Source organism: Leptonychotes weddellii, chromosome 6 (genome assembly GCF_054177405.1).
Source record: "Leptonychotes weddellii isolate Sample4059 chromosome 6, ASM5417740v2, whole genome shotgun sequence".
Taxonomy (NCBI): Eukaryota; Metazoa; Chordata; class Mammalia; order Carnivora; family Phocidae; genus Leptonychotes; species Leptonychotes weddellii.
In genome coordinates this window covers 57411671-57425045 of record NC_138374.1, presented here as the reverse complement: position 1 = coordinate 57425045, position 13375 = coordinate 57411671, and the positions used below count along the sequence as shown (strand labels likewise).

Below are 13375 nucleotides of genomic sequence, written 5' to 3'. Positions count from 1 at the left end.
GTACCTACACTTAAAGAGGACCCAGAGGATACCAGGTCAGAAGGCTGTTTCTTCAAAGAACTCACAATCAATCCTATTTTCAAACTATAATTCCCCAACTGAACCTATTGAAGACATCTTGAATCAAAGGAAATTGCACTGCTGAGGACGTCATTATCCCCAACTCCACATTTGACGTTAAGACAATTCCTGTCATAGAGCCATGGTCTGCCCATGATGGCCTACAAAATGCTGCATGCTCAGGGCCCTGCCTACCTCTTGGGCTTTGTTGCTTGCCATTTTTCCTCACTGTGGTCCCATAACATTGTTTTTCATTCAGTTCTGGAGAAAACCTACATGCCTTCCTAACTCAGGCCGTCATACGTGTATTTCTCTCCCTTGAAATATTTGTTTACCCCCACTCTTCACCTGATTATTTTCTTCTCATAGTTCATGTTGGGTATATGAGACCCCATGGAAGAACTTTCCTTGTCCCTCCAGTCTAAATTAGATGTCCTTGTTATACCTGTCTTATAGCACTCTTCACTTTTATCCTATAGATCTTCAAAATTTATAATTATATATGTGCATATGTGTGTGTGTTCACTGTCACTTAACTGTCTCCCAGCAACTGTAAGTAGTATGAGCACAAAAGTTGTGTGTTCATCATTATACCCTCAGCGCCTCCCACGGTACCTGGCACAAGATGGGTTCCCCACAAATATTTGTTGATTTGATAAGGCCCTGGATGATTTAAAGTTTCTGTTTTCTTGACACTGTTGCTGGTTTGACTAGAAACCTCTTCTTGAAATATCACCATAAATTGATTCTTATCAGAGGTTTTACTGAGGGAAACTAATTATTCTGTTCTTATATGAATTTAATATTGTTTTGCTACTATGAAAGATTTAATATTCCAAGGTGACATTCTAGCCATTACTTATTAGCTTGAAGGTTTGCCATATTCTAGATCATGCATTGTCAGTGCAATTCAGTTTTGGAACCAAGGAGAATCTGAACTCTAAAAATGAAAAACTAGGCCTGATCCTATCTTTTTCTATGTAATTAATCAAATTGCATGCCTTTCCTTAGGAGCTACCAAATAATTTTACTCCAATCTTTACATCTCAGTGGCATCAAAAGTAAGTCAATGTCAAGTACTTTGTACAAAGTCTAATACCATAGAGGGGGCTAGCCAACCCAGAAATAACTTAAATCAGGTTTCTGGATACTTGTTTATGAAAATAAGATATACTATTTATTAATAAGCTAACAAAAACTGGTAAACTTATGGTAAATTCATAAGACATGTCCAAGTGGGAAATTTTTATAAAATGTGTAATACCCTATTACTAATCAGCTCTCTGGCCTTAGAGATTCAAATATACTATGATACCAATTACCACTATCCTGTCAGAATACAAAGGTGCCCAACATTAATACTTTAATGACAAATTATTTTACTTAGTTTTTTTTTTTAATTAAAACCTTCTGAAAGATATTCTTTCTCTCCACAGAAGTTTGGTGTTTTTGTTTTGTTATTTATTTATTTATAAATTTTTTTAAAGACTGTCTTTATTTATTTGACAGAGAGAGAGAGCGCACACACACGTAGGCAGAGGGGCAGGCAGAGGGGCACGGAGAAGCATGCTCCCCACTGAGCAGGGAGCCTGATCATGACCTGAGCCAAAGGCAGCTGCTTAACCAACTGAGCCACCCAGGAGCCCCCTTGTTTTGTTTTTTAAACCACAGCCTTTATCCAACCCACTGGTTCTCTCTAAAGTACATGGCAGGAGCAACGTCTTATAGGATTTTTTTCTCTATTTGTTTATGTACTCAGTTACCTGCTAGACACTGCCCTGAGCTCTTAATGAGCTAGCCTCATTTTTTTGTTTCATCCAAAAATAAAATATTATTTATCATACAAAGTTGTCATTTCAACAAATTACAGTGTTTTTCACAAAATGATGATGTCATGACATTTAGCAGTTTAGCCCTACAAGGGATCTTATTTACTTTGGCTCACCATTAGTCTAAAGTTGGGGTTCCATTTTCTTTTTTCTAAAAAATGACAGTTATTTTCTTATTGAGAAAGTAAGCTTCGTTCCTTTTAGAAACCTATTACAATATAAATAAGCAAATAGAAAAATTAACCATAATATCCCCACTACCCTGTTTGGCTTTTCTCTTTGCAAACAGTGAGGATTCTAGTCTTCCAATCATATGCATAGATCTGAAAATAGATAACATTTAAGTGAAGCAAAACTAATGTTCTAAGATTACTTTGGTGCGGATCACCATTTTATTTGTACTTCATTCCTCAGTATTTCCTATGCTAGAAAGGCAGATTGGAGTTGTAAGGATACTAGACCACAGTCTCACATTAAACTGCCTTGAGTATCCTCAATAAAATTTCCAGAGCACTTTATAATAATAGTCCTATTTTCATGGAAATCAATAAACTAGGTCAAGATACCCTTTCATAGCCCCCAGACAGGGTCTGACAGCTTAAGGATTGTCTAGACGTCCTCCTTTCACAAGACTGCTTTCTATAAGTCCTCAACATCCGCGATTTCCACCTGGGCTGCTCAGCAACAGCTTAGTGTCAGTCCACGGCAGCAAGAGTGGCCAGCATGACAGCCTCCACACACAGCTGAAGATGCTCTTGTAGAACACAGAACTCCAGACACCTGGGAAGGCACAAATACAACCCCAGATACCACCCATTTGTCTTCGTAAGCAGACACCCTCCCAGTCACGACCTTCCCAGAGCCTTTGCTTATGCCTGCCCATTAGGGAGGGGAGGAGGCCACAACCAACTGGACATAAGCTCATGAGAACTCCCCCCGAAAGGAAAATTGACTAAGGGGTGAGCACGTTTTAATGGGTGCCCAAATCAGATGATTGGTTTGTCTTGTCCGTGATCTTCTGGGAGAGCAGGTGAAGTACAAGATCACAGGAGACCAGGAGGAATTTCATATGGGCTGGGAATGCCCATTCTTTATGCTTTGAAAACCCTTAACAAATGCCCACATTTAGGTTTTGCCAAGAGAATACTTCTGAAGGTGAATAGTAGGGCTCTTCATTGTAATTTTCATTGTTTGTTATTGCCAGTTGTTTTTCTAATAAAGTCATATTCCCAAATCATGATATAAACTGGCAGCAAAATTAGTTCTAGATACTTCACTTAAAATTTTCCGAAAGGATATCTAAAGCAAGAACAAGTTTTATTAAATTTGAAGTTGCTCACATTCAAAACTCAGCAGTATGCTTTAGTATGACTAAACAAGTTATAGGAACAAAATATGCATCAATTTTAGGATCTATGTACTATTTTTCTCACATAATTTCTGAGTCAAAGAAAATCATGACATCTTCTTAAATGAATTGGTTCTAACTAAAACCCTAAGTACTGCCATCATGTTATTCCCTCAACCTGAAAAACCCTTCTCTCTTCTCTGCACTCTTGTAAAATCCCCAGCTACTACAGAGGCCAATACATAAATCACTTACCTGAGAAGTTTTCCTTGTCTAACAAGCCTACCGTAATGATTGTATCTTTATTCTGCAGACATTCTGCAGTCTTGGACTTAATTTGTGGGAAATTATTTGGTTCTCAGGGTGTTGTTTTTTTTCCTATTCTCATATAACTGCATGTATTTTATATTCCTTCAAGAACATCATTCTAGCACTTAGTACGATAAATGATTGTTTAATGATTAAGTGAACTTTAGTGCTAATGACTACAGGAATTTTAATGGTCTCTGAGAGGATAAAATGCATGATGGATGTTATTTATGTAATGCTGTAACTCATTTCGTTCTATAAAAGACAGTGGTATTTCTGTTCTGTAGAAGAGATTGTTTCTTCACTTTAGGACCAAAAATAAAGGCGCTCGAGGATTTTCCCCCTCTTCTGTTTTGTTTTACGTCCTGTTTTGGCTTTCCAAGCATGTCTGCTTATGCAAGAGTGTCTCTGAGCCACGTCCATGTGTAGTCTGGACTTTCCTACATTCCATTCTAAGCAAAATCACCCCAGGGCCCACTTTCAGGTCACCCCAATTTTGAACAAGATACTTTGAACCCTTCCCCACTATAGGGAATCCTTGATCCTAAAAATCTATGTAGTTGTATCTTCCACAGACAAAACCCAATCTGCTTATTGAATACAGACCACAAGAAATCAGCTGATGGAGTTCAGTGCTGGGATGGGGACGCCTCTGAGGTTTCGCTTCCTCCTGTGCAGGTAGAAGCATGAATAGTACCTCCAGGGCTCTAGTGAGGACTGAATAAGGTAATGTGGGCAATGTACCTTCCTGGTTCAATAAATGTGAGCGCTCACGGGATGTTAGGAATTGTTTTTGTGATTTAGTATAACTAGTTGTTGCCTTAGACAAGTGAGAGAGCCTTGCTGGGCAGCAGTGGCCTCTTCATAAAATGGTAATAGAGAGAAAAACTATCTCCTAGGGTCGTCATGAGGATCGCTGACATAATGGATGTAAAGCAGGCTTGGAGCGTTGTCAGTACCCAGTAACTGATAACTGTTTCCACCCCATTGTCACCATCATCATCACCTTCATCATCATGCTCATCACTACTATTAACGGGCTGTTGGAAAATGACACAGCCAATTTATTAGGAGGCTATTCGAGGCAGATTAAAACAAGTGTGTGAGACGGGAGGCTCAATCAGGGACATAAGAAAGCAAAGGAATAATGAAGGACCTGACCAGGGCTGGCAGCAACACTGATGGTAGAGAGGACTATTTTCCCCTAAGGAATCCTAATTTTTATTCTAATAAGCATACAACATTATGTCAGTTGTATACCCGCTGTCTTTTTGAAATCAGTCGGACAAACTGAAGATAAAATACAACACCCTTCCCTAAACGACTACCCTAGGTTTGTATTCAGAGAAAAGAAACCAAATCAGTCCCCACCCTGGCATTTTATATTAACAATTTGTATGTGCTTAATATTACTTCAATGTGACCTTCAAGTTCAATTTTTGATACCTGCATATAAAAACCCCTATTTTATTTAAAAACTAAACAGTGGTTTTCTTTAACAAAATAACTAATATCCCCTAGATCTAACTCTCCTGACACCAGTACTCCAGAGAAACTTCTGGAGTAATGAGGGACATGCACCTGGGGAGAAGAAACCTTGAGGGAAAGGTGAATTTTCCATTGTTGGAAAAGAAGTTAAACTCTTCAGATTTGTCCTGATGCTGTATGCAAATAATGGCACTGCATGAGAAGGAGAAATGCATGAAATTCAGAAGGAAGGATATATTTATACTGGCTCACGGGAGCTGCCCACACCAATGTGCACTTTGTTTTTCTCCCTGTCAAGTACAAGAAGTTACAAAATATTAGAACCTTAATTTTTAGTTCTAAATGTCTCCGTTGAACATACTCTTGGAAAAAGCATGGACATCACTTAATGGTTCAGTTTCCTGGGGGTCCCATTCTAAATACAGACATAATTATTGCTTTGATCCCAAGTCCATTGTGAAATAAAAGAAGAAAATACAACTTTTTCTTAGGAGTGAAGCACAGTACTAATTCAAGTTAAGATAAGACTCTTCTTCTTAAACCATGACCCAGATAACTAAAAACAAAGTCATTTACTAATAACATTCAATGTGTGCTTCCAAAAAAGATGCAAACCTCAGTCATCCTTGTGCGTTGAGTTCAAGGCTCAGGATATAAAACACACACAAACAAAATGTGAAGACAATGAATATTATAAAACTCTGGATACACACTGCAGACAGGGCTGACAAATCCAATGCACAGTGGAAAGTGTTCCTAGAATAACTTAAAAGCTAAACAGAGATTTCAAGAAATCTGGATAGCAAGTGTGAACAATGAGAGAAATAGTCTATCTGCTGGAAGATTTTCCATTGCCCAAGTTGGTCATATGGAAATCATAGGGTCTCCTTCTAAATCCCTCCATTTCATCCTCCCTGACATCCAAAAAGATAAGCAGGAGAAGAGCGCTTTTATTTCCCAACTTTCTCACTGGTATTTTCATAAACAATTTTGATGAAGGAAGATACATATTGTCAAACACTACAGAATGACAAAGATTCTCCTACACTACCCAAGACTTGTTCAAGGTTAGGCTTCATACAGTTTCTGTCAAGTCTAGGTTTCCACTTCTCCTATTGTACCTTCTAAATACAATTAAGTATTCAAAACAGATTTCATTGAGTTGTGGTGTTTTTTGGGGGGGTGGGGGTGGGTTTGTTGTTGTTGTTTTACAAAATTACTTTGAATTTGAAATCAATTTAGGATAGAATCTCTTCTGATTCCTAATTTGTCTTTCCTGTTTTTAGTTGGGAGCCACCCAGACATTGCCTAACACATGGTGTTTCAAATGAGATATGGTAACAATATAAAACTTAGAAGGAATTTTTCACTTGGAGCAAGGACATGGGGAAGAGTAGAGACCAGGAAAAAGAGGAAAGAAAGGCAGTTTTATCTGTCTTCTGGGGGGTATGTCAGAAATGTCCCAGGGCACACTTGGCCCTTCTCTCTCTCTTTTTTCATTGTCCTGGCTCTTCCCACACTGGCTCCTTCTCCTTTCTAAATAGATTCAGCTCAGATGTCCCCTCCCCGGTGAGGCCTCTCGGACCACCCAGTGGAGTCTTCTCCCTGTTCCTTCATCCATCTGTAACTGCTACCTCTGAGTCCTCCAGAGTTCAGATCACTCATTTGTTACTTTTTAGCTCACTTGTTTCTTACTGACTTCTTTATTTGCTGAGTCCCTGGACTAAAATGGGAGTTCCTTCAGGGCGGGATTTTACCTGTTTTATTCACCTCCATATTCTTGACACTCAAACAGTGTCTAATACCTATTAGCTGTTCCACACATGTTTGTTGAATGAAGACTGATAAGACTGTGTGCTTCCTCTAGAGATATCTGCTCAAGGTTTCCTACACTCACCTCCCTCAGGATGTCCTTTAACTACACAGCCTTTGCACTCCTGTCTCTTACCCATTTCTCCTGCTCCAGCTCAAATGCCATGATGGCCCTTCTCCCTATCCAACCCACCCCCGTACACGTCATCACATCCTTTCTCCTCTAAACTGTTGGACTCTTGATACCCCTGCTACTTCAATTGACAGCTCATAGCTCTGTACCTCAGTTTCCTCATCTAAAAATGGGGGAAAACAGAGAAACAGAAAATCATTGCAGCTGCTGTCAGGAGCACATGGAATAATCTCTGTAGGACACTTGGAAGAGCCTGGGCATCAACAAATGCTAAATATTCATAATTATTCCCATATATTCGAACACTTAATCAGAATGCTACCTTTCATTTTAAAATCTCAAATATGTTTGTTTTCTGTTTCTTCTGCCTGTTCACACAGCGTCTAGCATAGTATCACATGTACTTATTGGGTAATTCAACAAATAAACATTTGATTAAGCTCAATAAAGGAAAAAGGAAAGAGATATAATGAAGAAAGGTGACCAAGTAAGTGAGGTATTTTATTAGCTCAATTATATTTACCTTATATTCTTGAAATTCTGATGAGGAAAGCTCAGTGCTTAAAATTCAGTACTTTCGCCAATAAATTCAACTTAGATCTCTATTTATTCTCAGATACCACCTGCTTTCAAGTGAACAGTCCTCAAACTTGTCACAATCTTGGTCATTTTTCTAACCCTGAGGACTATTTTATCAGTATTGGCAAATAAACAACAGAAACACTGTCTTGTGTTTGACTTTACCTAAATGGTAATTCATAGATCTATTGGATTGTTACCTGGACAAAAGAAAATAAAATCAAGAAACAATAAAGCAAGTGATACTCATCTCCATCTTATAGGAGTGTAAGTGAAATGTGCACGTGAAATTAATAAATACCAGGTAAAAAGGAGCCAATTCCACCAGCACACATTTATTGGGCTTAACAAGGCATCTGTCGTTGGCTTACCCTCTCTATCCTATAGGATTCCAACAAATTAAACTTCTCCAACTGCATTTTATTAGTGGTGATGTAATGTTGCTGTCGCTGGACCGCTGAGCTCAGCAGCACTAGTTCTATGTTTCCTTTCCAAAGGATAGCTAAAGAAACATTCTTTTGACAAGTGTAATATGTTTGCTATGTTTTAGGAAATTTTTTTCACATTTTCCTCTATAGGTCAATGTATCATTCCAATGTATCATTCCACTGATTTATGTGGGGCCAGGTGCAAATGTTGGTAAAAAGCACAATGTTCAAAGTAGACCAGACTAGTCTAAAGGAAGCTCATGGATCTGATGTTCTGGAAAAGAAATTTTCACCTCCTGTGTGTACAGAGTTTGATCTACCATTCAGGCAGTATTTCATTGGTTGATTGATTTAAAATATGGGAAGGTTTCACCTTCTTCTTCTTCTTAACTTGTAAATGGATAATGTATTCAACTGATACAAAGGATAATTCTTAGACAAGTCCTTTAAAAAATTAGCCCATAATATACCTAATTCTGTAACTTTATTCTCCTGACAACATATCACAGAGATCCTTTGAGGTCAATAGCTAAACTCTAGTGCATTATTTTTAATACCAACAAAATATATACAATATGGGTATATTATAATTTTTCAATCAGTCTATTGACAGATAATCAGATTGTTTTTAGCTTTATTTTTTACTTACAAGATGGAAATTAATATTTTTGTATATATGCCTTTACATATGACCATCTTGGGTTCTATAGTTTCCAAAATATAAGACCAATGGATCAAAGGATACATAATATATAGATCTGCATATAGCTCTCTATATTGACATTCCTAGAGAGACGTCTAGATACGGTCATAATATTTACTTAGCTTTTTTTTAAATTTCATCAGTCTTGATTTCCTGATGGAAACTGTTTTTTTTAACACTCAAAAATAACAAAAAATCATGCCTTGCCTTACTCAGAAAACTTCAACCCAGAAATGAAATATGTCCCAAATCAAATACTTTTTAATTTTTACCATGTTATATCAGGGATAATTTTCTATATTTTTTCAGCATCCCATCTTCTGACTTTTTTTCCCCCTCAAACTTATGACAGAATAGCGTGTGAGTTTTGTCCACCACAAAAATGACCACATTTGCAGGCTCAGTAGAACAAAGCATTTAGTAATATCAGTAGAACAAAGCTTCATTAATCAACTTTCTATTTAGATCATTTACAAAGACTCATTTGTTCCTGAAATTTTACAAGCCAAATCCACTATTTTCTTTGCTTATTTTCAAATATTAGTCTAGATATTGAGCCAGCACAATTTTTTCAATAAATGCTAAAATACACAGTACACATCATGGCCTGTTCTGAAATAAAGGTGAGAAAGTTTTTTCTACTTTTTGATTCTGAACCAATGGTTTATTGGCCAGTTCCTCAAGTGAAGTTGTTGGACTTGTATAGACAGAAAAATGTGTCCAGTTGACACATAATATTTTTTAATAAGAAGAAAAAAAGAGAAAAAATCCTGGGATCTAAAAAAAAAAATTCCTTTTTAATTCATCAACCATGAAATATATTATTTCATTTAATTTATAACAACCGATAAGTATTTATAGATGAGGAAACCGAGGGTCAGAGAGGTTAAGTAACTTGCTCAATGCCTCAGAGCAAATAAGTATTGCTCCATTGCTCCATTTTCCTTCTGATTTTGAGACCACACTCTATACACGAATACATCCCCGGTACCCTATTTAACATTGATCACGCATTTTTGCCCCAATCTTTTATCCTCTCATAGTTGTAAGTTACATACCAGTTAGAACCAGCTACCAATGATGGTATAGACATGAAGGTAAAGTTTCAACTGGCTACAATATTTCTACATAACTGGAGGGGAATTTTGACTTAACATGAATGAAGGCCTCTGGTCTACTCTTGGAACATGAGGGAGGATATTTTGGGGCCCAGTGGGTTGGTCCCCCTTTTAAGGTTGACCTTTCTCCCAGAAGCTATGCTGGTTGGTGACAGGACTACCTTCCATGGAGCACTTTTCAGCCTCAGACCTCATGCTCCTGTTACTGAAGATATTTTCTACCCTAGCATCTTAAAGCTATGAAATAAATCTCATACGACCTGCTGGATGAACATTTTTCTCCCCTTCTGTTTCTTTAACTCTAAGGCTTATTGGGGAAGCTAATGCCATTTTTCTTTGAGGTTTTGAAAAGGCACATTGGAAAGTACTTCAAATCTTTACTGCTTAATAAGCTGATCATAGGGTGGGGGAGGAGCTATAATAGTCCCATCCTTATTGTATTACATTAGGATTCTACCTGAATAATTTTTTCACTGATAATTCTAGTAATTTTTCAACAATGGAAAATTTAAGTGAGATTCACATCATCTTAAGAGACACAACAACACATTCTCACCCTTGGACTGTCATGAGATACACAGCCTTTTGCAGTTTAGTATGTAAAACTGTAGAGAGGGGTTTTTTTCCCCCTTAACATGGTGGCTTACTATAATGCCATTGTGTATGTAATTCTTTGACTTGACTAATGGTGTTTCTTCTAGCATTAGGTATTTTTAAAAGTATTGACATATATGAAAATATTGCCTTACTTTTTTTTTTTTTTTACTAATGTATAGCATACATTTTACTGGATTTTTATGTGACCATAGTTTTACTGTTTTTAAAAATTAATACAGGAAGAGGCCTAGCTTGGAGAAGTTTGGATGAAAATCTACTGGGAGTGGAGGGTTGGAGGTAGAAACTCTTCGTAAATGGCAAGAGAATCTTTTTCTCAACTCTTCTATTGTCACTCAAGTTTTCAGGGAGGAAATAAAATATCACACAGAACCTGTAGTTCTTGCAGGTTGATGTTAAGTTTGAACCCTCCTTGCTGGTCCCTCCACCAGCGTGGCAACCCTTCTTTGACAAGATGAACTTCCATTAACCAAGCTCCGAAGGAACCAACCTGGGGCACCTGAAGCTGGTGCCATATGTCAGGGCGCCAGGCTGAAGGGAGCGGGGCGGCACAGAAGTGCTTCGAGGGGTTTCTCGTCCTGGGAGACTGTTCTATGCACACAAGCTCTTACAGAAGTCGCTTGTACCCAGCGAAACGCATCCCCACACCTGCATGCACAGAATAACGAGTGCACACCCACACACCCCAAGTTCAGAAAGCAGGGCACATGGACATCCCCTTGGCCCCATGACTCGCCTGCTCTGGAGCACCTTCTGCAGAGCAGGCAAGCGCTTCCCTTCTTTATTCAAATCTTCCAAGTTGCTGGGACTGGGTGACAGTGGGCAGCGACTGAGCCTTCCCTGTGTTGCCCTGGGACAGGCAGGACCCTAAGGCACTCCGGCATGTCCCAGAGATGCGCAAGCATCTCGCGCTTCTTGGAAGCTCCGGGCGAGGACAAAGAGGGTCCGGATCCGAGTAAAGAATGGGCGGACTGCGGGGGAGATGAGCTCTTGGGCTGCTGGCGAGTGCCATAGGGAACAGTGCCCAGGGACTCCGCGCGCCCTCCCTTTCCCGGGGTGCGCTCACCATTTGTAGCCTCTCCCGCGCTTGAACTTGAGGGTGAGCCCAGTCTCCAGAAAAAGCAAGAGGTTGAGCAGCGCGAGCAGCCAGTACCGCGGCTCCTTCTTCACCTCGGTCACTCGCCAGACCCCAATCAGAGAGTGCAGCACGAACAGCAGCCGGGTGGCCAGGGCGTTGAGCAGGACCAGTCCCTCCATGCCGGCCCGCGCGCTCTGCCCACCGCCCCCCGTCCTCCGCCTGCGCCCCGCGGGCCCCCTCGGGAGCCCCGGAGCCCGCCCGTGGGCGGGAACGTGACAGCTCGAGACCCGCTGCTGCTGCCGTCCCTCCTCAGCCTCCCGAGCCCGGGAGAACAGGAGACAGCGGCTCGCCCCTCCCCCAGACTTCCTGACAACTCTCCCAGAGGCGAGAATCTAAACCCAACCTGTCTAGACTGCTGGGCTTTCCAGGGAGTCTGGGGCTGCGCCTCCGGGGGCTCCGGGGCGTTATTCCCCTGCGCTGCCCACTTCCCTCTCAATCCCGGGAGCCAGGCTCCATCCCTGCAATCTACCCCATCCCATCCCCGCAGGATGTCCTCCAAAACTTCCCGACTCCGAGGGATGGGGTGGAGTGAGGGTCGAGGTGCTACATAGCCTGAAAGGGGGGAGGAGGACGCATCTGTGGCATCTCCTCCCTGGCTTTTCCCCCGAAGTAGTTTAATTCACTCACACTTCTTACCGGAACAAGCTGTCATAGTGACTCTAAGCTGGAACGGAGGAGCGCCAAAGAATCCGCTGTCCAAGCAGTTTTAGAAACGCTGTTCCTGCGCAGTGTGAAGAATGAAAACTTCACAGGACTAGAGGAAATCCGATGCGGCTTACTGAGAGCGGTCCCTGCGCCTCATTAAGCGAGGAGGTAGCCCCGGTCACTTCCACTCTGGTCATGGGGTTATCAAAGCAAAGGGATGTTCTTTATGATGTCGTCCCTACTCTCAACCGCCCCCCCCCCCCACAAGCATTTCATGAGGTGAAAAAATCCAGTTGCTTAGAAGCTCAGTTATTTCTGATACTGTTATCAGGAAGGTTTCTTTTTCCCTGTGGGTGTGCATTCTTCCATATCTTAAAGGAAACCGAGCAGTGATTTCCTGGGACGGCTTACCATAGTGCTTTTCCTTGTGGGGTGATGGCATAGTGACCAGTGACCTCACACTATTCAGTGATACTCAAGAGCACAGTGCACCAGTGCAATGGGGGAGGCAGGGTGGTGTGGACTTTGGAGCCTAGAGCCAGGCCAGCTGGCTGCCTTGGAGTCTTGCCTCAGCCACTTAGTAGTGCTATAAACTTTGTACCTCAGTTTCCTCATCTGTATAGGGGGTACTAAGCCTATTAACTCACAGGGCCATTGTGAAGATCAAATGAGTTAATCCATATAAAGCACCTGGCAGTAATAAGTACTTGGTAAACACTGGCGATTATTGCCTGGACCAGGAAAGTTAGTTCCAGGGAACCACTCTTTGATGATCTGAGACAAATAATACTAGGAATGGAGCAGACAAACATGACACTCATAAGACCTGTCAAACCCTTTGGCTGAACACCACCAGGAACACATCTGTTGCTGAACAAGTTGGGTTTGCTGGTCTTTTAGGGAGAAAGAGCACATTCCAGAGAGAACTGTGGGCATCTCAGGAAGAAGGCATGAATTAGAAGGATTAGAGAGGACTTACTAGAAACGATATGGGCTTGTTAACACATCAAAGGTGATTTAAGGTGGCCTAAGAAAGTTGGGCTTCACTTTAATTGGGTAATCTCAGGAAGTGGGGTTAATTCTGTGATGGGGTGTCGTAACAAAGCTTATTTAGATAGGGGACTATTAGGGCAGTTAGGGCAATGTTCATGTTTTGTCTGAGTTCAGACA

At 40.7% G+C, this 13375-nt stretch overlaps 1 protein-coding gene and 1 pseudogene across 2 annotated transcripts in view; both read right to left on the bottom strand.

Moving 5' to 3' along the window:
- The window catches only part of LOC102745046 (ATP synthase peripheral stalk subunit F6, mitochondrial pseudogene), a 107071-nt pseudogene extending 104339 nt beyond the window's left edge, over positions 1-2732 (bottom strand).
- TMEM26 (transmembrane protein 26) overlaps positions 1-12189 on the bottom strand; it is a 45860-nt gene extending 33671 nt beyond the window's left edge. For both annotated transcript variants that reach the window (XM_006736254.3, XM_081824204.1), the window contains exon 1: positions 11489-12189. In XM_006736254.3, coding sequence (XP_006736317.2) covers positions 11489-11679 — 191 coding nt within the window. In that variant the 5' untranslated portion in view covers positions 11680-12189. The remainder of the gene's footprint in view (positions 1-11488) is intronic.
- Between the last annotated feature and the right edge of the window lie 1186 nt (positions 12190-13375).